The 15,626-nt window shown below is 33.7% G+C and overlaps 1 protein-coding gene across 16 annotated transcripts; it reads left to right on the plus strand.

The window, feature by feature from the left end:
* The first annotated feature begins 2,069 nt into the window (after positions 1-2,069).
* On the plus strand, positions 2,070-15,415 carry LOC114281410 (uncharacterized). Of its 16 annotated transcripts, XM_082905693.1 has the most exons (9): positions 2,072-2,243; positions 2,891-2,961; positions 5,178-5,196; positions 6,164-6,224; positions 6,845-6,909; positions 11,162-11,341; positions 12,492-12,684; positions 14,933-15,025; positions 15,188-15,415. In XM_082905693.1, exons 7-9 carry the CDS (start codon positions 12,493-12,495, stop codon positions 15,209-15,211), a joined length of 309 nt encoding a protein of 102 aa, XP_082761819.1. In that variant the 5' UTR covers positions 2,072-2,243; positions 2,891-2,961; positions 5,178-5,196; positions 6,164-6,224; positions 6,845-6,909; positions 11,162-11,341; position 12,492; the 3' UTR covers positions 15,212-15,415. The 16 variants fall into 16 exon arrangements, 14 of the variants coding, with proteins under 14 accessions (XP_082761851.1, XP_082761860.1, XP_082761855.1 ...); XM_082905686.1 differs by lacking the exon at positions 6,845-6,909; XM_082905725.1 differs by lacking the exon at positions 6,845-6,909 and having other exon boundaries at positions 2,070-2,243; positions 5,178-6,224.
* Positions 15,416-15,626: the final 211 nt, after the last annotated feature.

Below are 15,626 nucleotides of genomic sequence, written 5' to 3' on the forward strand. Positions count from 1 at the left end.
TAATTATTTCTCTTTATTAAAATACTATGGTTTTGTGTTTCGGAGCACTGAAACCGTCACCCCAAGAGACACACTCTGACCCTTATCACTCATTTTCATGTGCACGGACACTCAAGTCATGACCCAAGAAGACACTTCCTACAAACCCTCATTTCTCTCTCGCACTTGAGCCTACTCCTCTCTCACAAGTATTGAAGTCGTGACGCAAGAAGACACTCTGTAAACCATTTCTTTTATTTTCGCACTAAGGCCCCTCTCATATGTCTCACACTTAAGCCCTTCATGCATGTCAGTATTGAAAGCTATTATCCAAGAAGGCACCCTATGCAAAACCGACTATTCTTTCTCATAGTGAAGGTGCCCCTTGCATAAGCACTTTTTCTCATTGTCTACACCAATTCTACCATTTCCATCTAGAACACACATTTTAGAAAAATCGCAGGTCAAAACCCCTTTCCACAAAAAAAAAAAAGAAAAAAAAAGAAGAAGATAATTAATGTAACTTTTTTTTTTGTGAGAAAAAAAAAACAGAGGAAAAATTAATAATAATTTTTTAATTTTCAAAATTAATAAAAAAACATTACCTTGTTTAGTATGCAGTTTTCAATAATTAATTTTTGATTTTTAATCTATATTTTTTTAGTGAACATTTTTTAATATCATAATTTTTTTTTCTTTTTTTTTTTTACTTTTTAAATCCCTTTAATTTAGATGAGGGCAAATTGCAGCAGTTGTCCCGATACTTTGGTCCTTGTGTCATATAAACGTTATGTGCCATATTTATATCTATCTATCTATCTATATATTATAGAGAAAAGCTAAGGATCATGAAAAAACTTTCATGAAAATGATCATAAAAGAATTATGACCCTTGGATTACCTTGATTAGTGTGTGATGCTTTATTTTAAGTGTAATCCAAGAGTCATAAATCTTTCATGACCATTTTTATAAAAAAAAAATTCATGATACCTAGTATTGCTCATCTATACTATATATTAAGCAAAAGGGGGTTTTTAACCCCAAGCCTTGTGGGAGCTCCAATCTCTTAATCTAAATTTCTTGATTTTTTGATTTAAAAAAATAAAAAAACCTTAGCATTTATTAACTTCTCCCAACCCTCAAGTCTTACCCTCATAATATCACTTTAATGCATTAAAAATAAGCATAAAAAAAATTCTTTGAAATCCAACACATATGAATTCCTTGAAAAGTCCCAACACATATGATTATTGTCCCTCATAATAACACTTTAATGCATTAAGAACAAGCATAAAAAAAATTTCTTGAAAAATCTAAGACATATGATTATTATCAAAATATTAAACTTTAATATAATATAATAAAAAAAAGGGCAAATTACATATACACCCCTCGAGGTTTGGCTAAATTACAGATACCCCCCTGAGGTTTCGGAAATTACATCCCGCCCCCTGAGGTTTGTATTTTTATAACAATTTGCCCCCTGAGGTTTATATTTCATAACAAATTACCCCCTAATTTCTTATGCAAATATAGCATTCAGGGGGGAATTCGTAATTTCTCAAACCTCAGGGGGGCATCTGTAATTTAGCCAAACCTCGAGGGGTGTATATGTAATTTGCCCTAAAAAAAAGACATTTAATTCATTGAAAAGTTTAACACATATGATTATCATCAAAATAATAAACTTTAATATAATATAAAAAATGAAAAACAGAAGACATTTAAAATAAATTAAAAAAGAAGACATTTAAAAATCACAATTCACATATATAGATAATTGTAAATACAATCCGTGCATAGCACGGGTGATATGCTAGTATTTAGAATAGTGATATTGTCATATTATGCTTTCGTTTGTGATGTAGGTTGGCTTTTTAACTTTTTTTAGTTTGGGGTTAAAAAGTCTCGTTTGGAATGAATTTTTTGATTTTTCTAACTTTTGTAAAAGAAAAAATTAAATAGTTATAATTTGAATGTAATATTTTATTTTATTAATTTTTTAACTTATTTTATCTTTTTATCCTTAAAAAAAACTAAAAATAAAAAATAAAAAAATCCAGGCCAAACCTAGCCTATTTGTGAAAAGTAAAATTAACTCCATGTGAAGGCAGATGAACCAGCATAAACTAATATATAAAGAGAAACCCCTAAATTGTTCTTTCAAAAGGAGTTATTTCTCTCTCTTGAATTCGTTCCTGCGGTGCTTCACGCTTCTTCACCACCCTCTTGTTTGTTTGCTGATTTGAGGCCATTTAATCAGGTACCAACACATTTATCTCACAAACTATGTTCCTTCAAATCAAGGTCTCTATAAAGAGTAGACTTCTAAACCATGTCTTCAATCTCACTCAATGCTTTGTGAACCAACCGAGCACGTTGTTTCTGATCTTTGAAGCTTTCTTTTTTGACCCAAAATTGGTAAAACTCTCGTGATATAAACCCCCATTCTCACTCTCAACCCACCAACTAAGATATGATTGCTTTGTTTTATTTGAAAAATTCGATTTTTGGCATTTTCTGTGACTTGGGTTTTGCTTATGAGCTTCGGTTGGTTTGCTTGATTTATTTGAAAATTCGATTTTTGGGCATTTTCTGTGACTTGGGTTTTGTTAAAAACCCATTTTTGAGTAATGGGTTTTGTTGATTGTTTTTGCAAGATTGTTTTGGAATATTAAAAGAAAGTCATTTATTTGGTGTGTTATTATATGTGTTGTTTGTTAAACTGACGTTTTATGAACTTTAATGAAAGGGGTACTGTTTTTTAAGACTGATTTTATTAAGTTGTTTTTCATTTTTTAATAATGAAAAGGTGTTCAGTTACCGTGGTTGTTACTGATTTTGGCACTTTGCTTAGTTTGGGAGAGTCCATGGGCGTAAATCTCATTTGGGTTTTGGGTATTTATTAAGGTTTTGCTGAGGTGAAGAGATCATATTCATTGTGTGGTGTGCAGTTTTCAAGTGAAAAGATAGGCATTAAGGTAATTATGGTCTAAACTTCAATTTGGAATAGACTCTTATGTGACTTACTTACATGATTTCAGTTTGTTTGATTGTGATTGGTTCTTTTGTTTTAAAAAATGTTGTGCTAAGTTTCTATGAATATGTGAGACTTGCATCTGATAATTTACCTCTGTTGATTGCTTTTTGTGGTTTGTACACCTGAATTAATGTGTGTATAACATTCCAGATTGTAGTAATCTAAGATCTCTAATTCTATTGATCAGTTATCATTTTTCACGTCTTGCACTCCAGGTTTGTTTGGATTTTGGATTTGTATAGAGTTTTGTGGAGGGAAAGGGAAAGGGAAAGGGAAAGGTGACAAAAAAACTGAACAAATTCTACCCAAATCCAAGATCAAATATCCCTTAGTTGCATGCCTGGTTTGCTTTTGGTTTCACAAGGTTTTTGGGAGTTATAAATTAAGCAAATCTTTTATGGAGGAAAAGGAAAACAAAATGTTAGCAAGTTTTCGTAGTTCTTCAAACCTCTTCTTCTTTTATCTGTTCACTGATTATAACAAATTATATGTTCTTTGGATTGTTTTGACCCAAGACCAATGATCAACCAATTATATGTTCTTTGGATTGTTTTGAGCCAATACCAACTTATGACAAATTACAAGTTACAGAGCTTTTTCACCTCTTTGCGTTTGTGTTCATATTCTAATTTGCTTCTGTTTTGTTCTTAAGGAAATATCAGGGAGGCCTTGTTTCACCTTCAGTAACTCGGTTGAATGACACTAGTCATGAGATAGTAATAATGACTATGCCCAAACTTTAAATTAGACAGAAATGGGAATAACCATGGTGCTCCACATGTTTCTGTTGATTTTAGACACCTAAATTACAGAGATTATGGAAAGATATTGTGATAAGACTTGATGTTGCAAACCAATAATTAAAAAAAATATATATATATATATATATTTCTGTAGCCATTAGATCCAATGTAAATTTTAAATGCAAATCTTCATAACAATTTAACCTAGGTAGTTTTGTTGGATACCTTTCCATGTCTTTGTAAACATCTTCCATCTTTGAAACGTTTAGATTCTTAATTTTAAAATTTTTACTGGCTGACTGTATTTACACATCTATACTATATATTAAGCAAAAGGGGGTTTTTAACCCCAAGCCTTGTGGGAGCTCCAACCTCTTAATCTAAATTTCTTGATTTTTTTTTAAAAAAAATAAAAAAACCTTAGTATTTATTAACTTCTCCCAACCCTCAAGTCTTACCCTCATATTAACTTCGCTCTATTTCTCTCTCTCTGTCTATCTCTCGCTCATATCTTGTTTCTCTCTATTTTTCTATATGTCTCTCTCTCTATCTCTTTCTCTCTCTGTCTCCCTGTCTCTCTCTCTCTCTATATCTCTTTCTCTCTTTGTCTCTCTCTCACTTATCACTCTTCTCTATCTCTTTCTCTCTGTGTCTATCTCTCGCTCTTCTCTCTCTCTCTCTTTCTCTCTATGTGTGTCTGTCTATTTGTCTCTCTCCCACATTGTGTTCACCTTGCTCACTCTCTACCACCACTATTCTATCTCCTCTACCACTACCACAACTTCACCACTTATCTCTTTCACCATCACTTAACAAAAAAAAAAATGGGTCGTAAAAAAATATTTTTCATTGGCCACAAAAAATTTACTTTATTTTAATGGAAAATATTATCCCTACTTCTACCAAATAAAAAATAATAATAATTTTGTATTCATTAAAATAAATATGAAACAAATAAATTTTCAACCTTACTAAATGAAAAAACAAAAACAAAAATTCATTAACTATAAAAAAATTATTTTAATAAAAAATAATTTTTTTATAGCAATGACATTCTCTGTTGCAAAAAAAAAAAAAAAAAGAGTCGTTTTATTATTTAAATATTCATTTGTAATGAAAATCAGAAAAAAAAAATCAAAAAAAATTTCATATTTATTAATCTATTGAGTAATCTACTGTTATTTATTGGATATAATTATTATGCAAATTTCTTACGCCTTATTCTCCAAAACTTTCCGCATTCAAAATTCTCACCCCCAATAAACTGGTGATTTTCTTGTGTTGGCTATTTTGACAATGTTGTGATTAAATTTGTCTGGTATTTTGCAACTCACAACACTCCTATCTAGTTTGTCTTCTTCTTTTTTTTTTTTTTTTTTTTTCTGATGAGGAGGAACAATTGATTTTACTGCAGGGAGTAGCTGGGAGAGCTGGTAAATGTTCTTACAGAAGCTGAGTAATTTTTTCCTTCCTACTGCCCTTGTAAACTTTGCTACTCATTTCAAGGGAAAAAAAGAAAAGAAAAAGATAAGTGTGCTTTTCTTTTCTACTTATTTTTTATTTATAGGATTATAGAGGGAGGGAGGTAGCAGGATGGTTCTTTAAGGTGTCTCTGGTGTTTGATGTATAATTTCCCGAAGCTTGATGATACATAATCTTAAATCTGAAGCTGAACACAAGTCGATTATGTTGGGCCACCAGCGAACATGTTTATTGGATGATCGCAAAGTTAAACTTGTCCGGAACTTTTGACTCACACTATTACAAAAATAGATAAAGATCACACTTTGATACGTGAAAATATCTCACTTTAATTAGAAGTGTGATAAAAAAAATTAGATTGATATGTTAATCACACTTGATTTGATTGAGTGTGATAATATTTATTTTTTATCACACTTTTCAATTAAGTGTGATTATAGATATACATTTTTTAATCACACTTTTTAATTAACACGTGATATATTTATTTTTTATATCACTTTTCCATTAAGTGTGATTATATATATATATATTTTTTATCACACTTTTCAATTAAGTGTGATTATATATATACATTTTTAACCACACTTTTAAATTAACATGTGATATATTTATTTTTTATGTCACTTTTTAATTAAGTGTCATTATATATATATTTTTAATCACACTTTCTAATTAAGTGTGATTATATATAAAAAAAATATATAAATGTGATTATATATATATATATATATTTTTTAATATATTTTTTTATTCAAAAATATATCCCAAAATTGTTGCCTTTTCCTCTTCCACTACTCCAGCAGACACGCCTTCTTCCAAAAAAGATCTAGAAGTTCCAAACATATACCAGACTCTTCCTTTTCCAATTCTGTTTTGCCTCTGTTCTTGATTCATTTTCCCTAATTCTATTTGCAGCTCCAAAATCCCCATTGTTGCTCACTCAAGTCTTCGTCTCTGTTGAATCTTGAAACTTTTGGTGAGTTCTGTTCTCTTTCTTTTTTTTATGCTCCTTTCGTATGTCATTCATAAGATATATTTGTATATGATTATGATTATTATTACTGGAATTATATAAATATAGTGTTTCATTTGGAATGAGGGTTTTGGGTGGGAATGTTGATATTGTATTTGGGTTTTGTAAATCAGAGTTGGAATTTTTATTTTTTATTTTTTATACTATATGTTGATTCAGAATTTTGTATGTTGATACTGTATTTGTATCTGTATGTGTGGAAGATGTGGTCTAGGGTTGATGAAATGGTGGGGATTGTAGTGGGTTCATTTGAAGCAGGTTCTTTGTTTTTTGAAGTTGGTTCTCTGTTTTTCATCATTTGAAGCTGGTTCATTTGTTTCTGAACAAGCCCATTAGAACCTCTGCTAGTGACAATCATTTCTCAAAGGTTGGAAGTTTTTAAGTCAAACAAAATTTTGCATTTCATTGCAGTTGTGAATTTGTAATCAACATTGCATCTACCTTTTTCTAAGAAAAATTGATTTAAAGTATAGCGAAGTGGCTGGTGGGTTACTATTGTTGATTCTGATTGCAAAACTTGGAGGCTTGATTATTGAATTTAATTTCACAAAGCTACTATATAGGTATTGGGACATGGAAGAGCATCTCACCTTCAATTAATTTTCATTCAACCGGTGCTGCAACTTAAGTAGTCTTCTGGTGCTTTTTTATTTATTTTTTATTTTTTATTTTTTATTTTTTTGTATCTTTTACATCATGTCTATCTTGATAACAACACATTACAATGCTTTCCTTCTCTCTCTCTCTCTCTCTCTCTCTCTCTCTCTCTCTCTCTCTCTCTCTCTCTCTCTCTCTCTCTGTGTGTGTGACACCGATAACTCCAATAAACAAGTTATTGGTGTTAGTTGTAGTTTCCAATTTGTGGGTGGACTTAATCTTCTAACTATGGTGTTTGGATATTGGATTTGAGTAGGGATTTATGGATGGAAAGGAAATGAGAAGGGAAAAGTGATAAATTTAGACGTGATCTTTTGAAATTTAAAAAAGAAAAGGGAGACCAAGAAAGATTACACATTACGTTCACTAATCAAATTAGATTGATGAATTCTTAACGTAGAATTGTGTCAAAGAATGAGAACTGTTGAGGAGCATAATTTATGTGTATTTTTCTCGATAACCATGTAATGGGCTTGTGGTAAATTAAGGAATTCCCATTTCTAGAGTTTCAGTTATTAGTTACCAAGTCTACCACAATGACCCAGCATAAAGACTATATGATATTTCATTTTTGCTCTCAAAATGTCACTTGATTTTGTCACGCTGATTTGATTTTGATTAGACAAATGGGACTGCTTAGCTGATTTATGAGTTGCAACGGGGCTCACTTTAAAAACTATGTAAGATGCAAACTGCAATTATAAAGGCATTGTGGTCATCTCAGTCTTTGTGCTTTTTATTTTTGTCGTATTTTTTTCCACTCTTAATAAAAGTTAGGTTTTTATAAATATAAATATTTTTTTATCATGTTATTGTTTGTTGAAACATATTGATATTCATGCTCAAACTATGGTTTTTGTTAAAATCCACCTACTCTCCACCTACTTCACCCACTTAAACCTACTCCACTAAACCTAACCCACTACACCACTACCACCTCACCTACTCCACTAAACCTAACCCACTACACCACTACCACCTCCACTTCACCTACTCCTTACCTACTACACACTCACCCTCTTTTATATATAGGAATCATGAATCATTGTAATAGATATTAATATATCAATCAATAATACATAAATTCTTACATGCTATCAGAGCAAGGTTAAGAATTTAGTGATTCCGCTTCACCGGCGGGCGGCAGCCTCGCCTTGGCCGTCCGCCGGACAAACCCAAATTTTCTAATTCTCTCTCCTTCCTCAACAAACTGATTCATCACCCAACCCGTGAAGCAACGGTCCAGATTCACCCAAACCATCAAGATTACTCCTACGACTCTTCGCAAGGTTGAACCAAGGGTCCTTGGTTGGTAAACCCGTACTCTTCCTCGGACAGTAAGGGGAGTTCAGCAACCGCATGCACTACAGTGTCTTCAGCCAAAGAAACTGACGAGGATTCCTCTATGGATCTTGACTTGGACTTTTCTCTTCATCTTGGGAATGAGAAGATTTCCATCCCAAAGAAGCATGCAAGCTCTAATCTGAGGGCACCTGATATGCAGCCCGAGGTTGACTTGCACCTGAGTCTCTCCACTGGGCCTACTGAATCTGATATCACTAGTGTCCATTTAAGCTCCACTCCATCTCAAAGTGTGGCAGATATGTCACTGGTCACTGGTGGAGCCTTGCATATGGATGAAGGATTATCTTCGTTACGTTGGAAAACTGGAAATTCTTTCCATCCATTGCCTCTCACTCCATCCACTGGTGTTCTCTCTCCTGGTACTTCAAGCCCAGATACTGGTACCTCAAGAATCACTGCACCTTCAAGAATCTCTGCTGCTAAAGCAATTGCCGCACATGGGCATGTCCCTCCGCCATCTGCTAAAGCACTTGCCCCACATGGGCCTGACCCTCACGCCACCCACTTTCTCTCTCTAACCATACTTTTCCATCTCACCCCAACTTTCTTTATTTTATATATATATATATATATATATATATATCTTTTTATTACTTGATATTACCCAACCACTCCACGTTCACACCACGCCAAACACCACTCTTTCCCACTTTATTTTCTTTTCTCTGTATATACCCTTTTTTTTTTTTCTTATCATATATTCTATCACTATACCAGCCCACATCTTCCAATCCCCCTCATCATATCTTCATATTTTTTAATCTATCACTACCCCCTTTAGGTATAATGGCTGACACCATCATGTGTTGGTTTGCACAACAACGTGGGTTCCATTACCCCTTTATTTATTTTATTTTCTCTTCATTTTTCCATTCTAAAAAAAAAATTAAAAAAAAAAAAAAAAATAAATAAATAAAATTATTCCAGTTGATTTTTCTGCATTACCACACCTACCATTCGAGTTTGCACAACACACTTGCTTTATTCATCTTCGGGGATCAACCCCGATCACAATTTTACACACAAAAAAAAAAAAAAAAAAAAAACAACAACAACACAACAACGGCTTTGTTTTCTTTTCTGCAGCCGGCCACCAACCGACCTCACTTCTTCGCCTATTCCGCCGGTCTTTTCTTCTTGTCTTCGTCCTGAGCGACCCTTGCCGGTGCTGCCTCTGTGCTTCCTAATCCACCAAGCACATTCACTCCTCCCTGCTCCTCCACTGCAGCATATGGCGGACCTCCAAATCGGAACACCACAGTGGCCTTCCGCTTCAGCTCCTTATTTTCCGCCCTTAGCACACTTATCTCTGTTCGCGCATCCTTATACATGCGTTGGAGCAGAGCTAGCTGGGAGTTTAACTGTTGCACCTCATTTGTCCTGCTCTGCAGCCGGTGCGACAAGTTTGTGACCGCCGTCATGCTTTCCACACATGACTTCAAAGTATACTGATTGGCCTCAATATCAGTTTGCACCGCCATTTTTTGCTCCACCGACCGCATCGGAAAGTTCAACGGAGCAAACACAGAGGTGTTTGGTTGAGGTTCACTGGCCACCGCACCAGTTATTTCTCTTGTGGACTCATTCAGTTCTGGAAAGAGCGTAAGCAGCCCACGGGAAGAGGAGGCCATGTTTTGGGTAGCTGGACGGGAAGAAGAGGCCATGTTGCTGAGTGTTTCAGAGACAGGTTGGTTACAGCGTATTACAGAGTTTCTCTCTCAGGCAAGGAAGAGTTTTTCAGAAGATTTTAGCAGGTTTTCTGCCTCAGCCTCCACATTGATTTATATAGAACATGACGAAGCGGCAGACACGCGCATCATGCGCCGCTCGACGCTCGCCGACAATATGGGCGCGCCTTTTGATGGCGCGCCTTTTGATGGCACGTCTTTTGATGGCACGCCTTTTTATGGATTGGGCACGCCTTTTGATGGCACGCCTTTTGAAAGATTGGGCACACCTTTTGAGGGTGCGACTTTTTAGGGGTCCGACAAGACTCTGTAAACTGTCCCGACATTGATTCCGGTTAGCTCCTTTATGGGTCCGACAAGACTCTGTAAACTGTCCCGACATTGATTCCGGTTAGCTCCTTTATGGGTCCGACAAGACTCTGTAAACTGTCCTGACATTGATTCCGGTTAGTTTCTACAAGGGTCCAGCAAGACTCCGTAAACTGTCACAACAACTGTCACAACAGTGTCTGTTACAACGGTCCGACATGACCCCGTAAACTGTCTTCTACATCGGTCCGACATGACCCCATAAACTGTCTTCTACATCGGTCTGACACGACCACACAGTGTCTGCTACAACGGTCTGACATGACCCCATAAACTGTCTTCTACATCGGTCTGACACTGCCATCCAGTGTCCTCTACACCGTTATGACACCACCATACAGTGTCCTCTACATGGTTATGACACCCCCATACAGTGTCCTCTACAACGTTATGACACCACCATCTAGTGTCTTCACCAATGGTCTGACACGACCATACAGTGTCTCTTATCCTCTTTTATTTTTATGTATTTTCTTGTTTTGTTACTCTCTCCAAACTCAAGTTGGTTAGTTCCTATCCCCCTTGAGTTTGCGGGGGGCTGTTAAAATCCACCTACTCTCCACCTACTTCACCCACTTAAACCTACTCCACTAAACCTAACCCACTACACCACTACCACCTCACCTACTCTACTAAACCTAACCCACTACACCACTACCACCTCCACTTCACCTACTCCTTACCTACTACACACTCACCCTCTTCTATATATAGGAATCATGAATCATTGTAATAGATATCAATATATCAATCAATAATACATAAATTCTTACAGTTTTTATGTGTTTTCTTGTTCTCCAGGCTGAGGATGCTACCAAAGCTCTTGGAGCAACAAACGGGGCAACTCTAGAAAAGAACAGACAGATTCTGCGAGTACCATATGCAAAAAGTATTCTTGGACCGGGATTAGGGCCATCAGGATCTTCTCAGTCAAGCAGTCTTGCGGCTGCCGCAATTGAGGCAGCAGCATTTGCTCAACAGGTAGGCATGTATTGTTTCATTTTTATTATAAATGTATAATGGTCTATTCTATACTAAATATGTTAGTGTGGCAATTTTGGATGTTCACTTCTTCGTTATATGTATATACACTGCCATCATGTTGCAACCTGCTCTTTTCTGCTCTCTAGTGCTAGTTAACTTGATCTTATGATGTGTAGCACCAAGGGCGGAGGGAGGGAGGGGGGTTTGTGGCCCCTTCAAGGTTCTGAAAATTTTCATTTGTACATATGTATGCTATTTCTAATTTTTATTTTATTTTTCATATTACATGATAGCCCACCAAATTCAATGTAGCACTCCCAAAAAATTTGTGAAGTCTACATTGTATTAGAGTTGGCTTTCAAAATTTAGTAACTCATATAGTGGTCTCAAACATTTACAATAATATTATGATAGGCATATTTTCTTACAATGTTTTGTTTACCATCTTATGTATCAATTCTACGTTAGTATTAAGCATGAATGGCTAAGGTGATAAACAAATTGTGGTAAAAAAAAAATATGATCATCCTAACATTAAGATCCCCTCAACTATTAGCAAATATCACCTTACCGCTTATCTATAAATTCATACATTTTGATCCCTTCAACTATAAAAACTATACAAATAATGTTTAATTGAGATTAATCTCTTATAATTTTATTGGTTCAATTGGCCTCTATTAAGTAATATTCAATAATGATTTAATCAAATAAAATTCATGCCGATCCATTAACAGCTCGGCGAGATCTGCCGTATGACTTCCTATGGAGAAATCCTGGCTCTGCCCCTACGTAGCATCATATACGTTGCAGGATACACTTTGTGCTTGTTCTTGGATTTTTCATAGTTTATTCATCCCATTCTTTATCCCTGCTATCTAGAAAACCACTGTGGTCCTTTTGCTGACCTGAAGCTGTTTTTAGTGTTATGTAATTTAAGGAGAGGATTCATTGCAATGGTAACTCAGGAAGCAAACACTTTGAATGCTCATGATTGCTTCCAAAGACACTCACACGTGTATGCACACATGCACACATTCTACCTGGCTGATCTCTTCTTATTTTCTTGTATTGGTTAGATGTAATTAGTCTATATTGTTAACGAACCTGATTGAATAAATACATTCCCTCCTTTCAATCCTTGTAGTATGATGTTGTTGGATGGGCACCAAAGGAGTATAATCCAGACAATAAGCAGCCCTCTGGTGGGCAGGAGCCAAGTGGTGGAGAGGTTGCAGGTCCAAAGGATGCTTATTCATTACAATCTGGCTTTGTTTGGGATGAAGCATCTGGCTATTATTATGATGCTTCTTCTGGATTCTATTATGATGGAAATACAGGTATTTATTTATTTGGAAGCTACATTTTAGTTGTTGTTTTCCTCATTGTTACTATAAAAGCTGTCTTGATTTTATGTTTATGCATAATATCGGCAAATGTTGCAAGTGTTGTATCATGTGAGCCATAGCCCCCGTGATATCAATGTTGTGTTCTATAAGTGAAATCCAATGTAAGTATGATATAACTTCCGTTATTTAAATTGCTAATCAACAATTTCTTTAGTTGGTAAGGAATATATAATCACTTCAAGATTTCATTTTAAATTTGTTGATTCTATGTATATTTGGTTTTATGACTTTAAAATATCTGCTCATACATTGAAGATTTTCATTTTGGATTTATTGATTCTATGTATATGTCATATTTATATATGGTAATCCAAACATTTTATACTAATATTAATCAAAGTTGTTATTCATTTTCTATTGATGCAGTAGATGACGAGTCAGTGTGATGAGAAAATGTTCGATTTTGTCTTTTGTAAGACAAGAACAATCTCTACAAAAAATATTAAGTTTATTCATATGCTTCTAGTGGTTTCTGAATTAATTTGTGTTTTTTATTTTTCAAGTCAGAAATTTCTTGGAGAAATGCAAAATATGGTCAAAGAATTCAACAGTTTCATTTTTTCAAGTTTTTTTATTTTTTAATATATGTAAGCACAGTTAAAAACTTTTTATTAATTCCTTTGTATATACTTTTAAACATTTAACTTTCATTTATGAAATATATGACGTTATTCCATTCAATATATGGTTGTGATTCAAAATATAGTATATAGTGCGCATTACATTCTTCAAATACATATAATGTGTGATCTTATCTGATTATTAATCACATATTTTATTAGATATTAATCACTTAAAATCTGTAAAAGATGTGATCTAAATATTTTTAATCACACTTAAAATGTGTGATCTAAATGTTATTAATCTCACTTAAAATGTGTGATCTAAATATTATTAATCACACTTAAAAGATGCGATCTAAATATTTTTAATCACACTTAAAAGGTGTGATCTAAATGTTATTAATCACACTTAAAATGTGTAATCTAAATATTTTTAATCACACTTAAAAGCTATGATCTAAATATTTGTAATCACACTTAAAATATGTGATCTAAATATTTTTAATCATACTTAAAAGGTGTGATCTAAATGTTATTAATCACACTTAAAATATGTGATTAAAAATGACCCCTTTTAATCACACTCCCAAAGATCACACTTTAACAAAACTAAAAGGTGTGATTAAATAACATACATCACACAAAAAAAGTGTGATTTTTATATGTTTTTGTAGTAGTGTCATTTTACTTTTGTGTATATTTTGTGATGAGGCCTCTCAGAAAGCATTGAGGTAGAAGATCAACAGAGAGCTATTAATTTGGATGAATTGTAGCAACTTCATATTCTTTTGCTTGTAACTTAGATAAAATTTGATTAGAATAGGGAGAGATTTCAAAAAAACTAGAAAGAACACAATCAATTTGCTGTGAAATTCCATGTGTTCTTTTTTCCTTATCCTCTAAGCATGTAAGTGAAACATAATAAAAACCAAATAAGTGGCAAAATGAGAAAGGGAAACTATTAAACATGGATTGGAAGGCTCACATAATAGGAGATTAATTTATGATTCCTTAAAATGCATCTTTCACATCATAGAATAAAGAACTAAGATTTCAGTTTCTATGATTGTATTTTCTGTTTGTTCTTGAGTTTGGTCTGAAGTTTCATGATAATGGTAAGCAACTAGCTGAGTAACTAATACAGGGTATTAAGACAGAACTTTAGATTTGATATAGTTGTGGAAGAAAGAAAGGGATATAAGTTTGGTATCAGTAATTGTTCCATATCTTGTGAAATGTAAATGGATTTTTTCACAATCTATCTTGCCCACGCTTATATGCCCCCTAATTGTGTACGGTGTAAATTACTCGTTTTTCTTTTTTCACCCAGAAAAATCATCTTATAATGAAATCTCAACAAGTCTTCTAATCTATATTTCAAAGAATTGAATGAAACTAGTGAATAATTTGAAACATCTTTTAAGTTGAAATGATATATAGGAAAAGGATAGATATGAACAATGCAATTCTTTATTATCAAGCATTAAATTTGTTTTACTAGTGATACATTTCATTGTTATATTGGTTCATTCTTCCTTACAGGAACAATCAAAAGCTAACATATTTGTCTTACTAATGATACATTTCATTATTATATTGGTCATTCTTTCTTATAGGAGCAATCAAAGGGTAACATCGCGAACAGAGAAAGGATGTATACAAAACACAGGTGTGGTTCTAGGTCAATCCCTGTTAGAGTAGAAAAACTGGTACGTATCCTTGCACTTTAAGAATTAAATGGACCAATATAAGCTATATGAACTTACGGCACATTAATGGGATGCACCATTTGTGAATTGATGAGTTACTAATGTTTTTAATCTTTTGTATAATTAATTAATTACTAAAGTTTTTAATTAATTTTTTTGCAGATTGGATTGGGGTGGCATTTTTGACGTGCAACAATGATCTAATTTGCTTGAATGTTCATTTTTATTTGATAAGGATACACATACTTTGTGGAGTTGTACTAGTTATTGTTGGATTTTTGGTAAAATTGAACAAGTTATAACTTTTGGATATTTTGTGGATATTTCACTATTTTATTGTATTAGGATGAAATTATTTGTGATGATGAATGGATATTTTCATTTTGTTAATTCGTAAATGTGTTGATAACAGGTTAGGTTAAGTTGTGATGGAATTGTTATATTCAACAGGTTTCAACATGAACAGGGTTATATTTGTTGAACTAAAATTTAGATTTTGATAAAATAGGTATATAATATGGAAAAAAATATTATGAAATTATTGACAAAATTTTCCATCCCTAAAGAAGGTTCTTTTGTCTCTTATTTCGCTTAGGTGGAT

The sequence above is a fragment of the Camellia sinensis genome, chromosome 2, assembly GCF_055761805.1.
Source record: "Camellia sinensis isolate YWXY chromosome 2, ASM5576180v1, whole genome shotgun sequence".
In the NCBI taxonomy this organism is placed as follows: domain Eukaryota; kingdom Viridiplantae; phylum Streptophyta; class Magnoliopsida; order Ericales; family Theaceae; genus Camellia; species Camellia sinensis.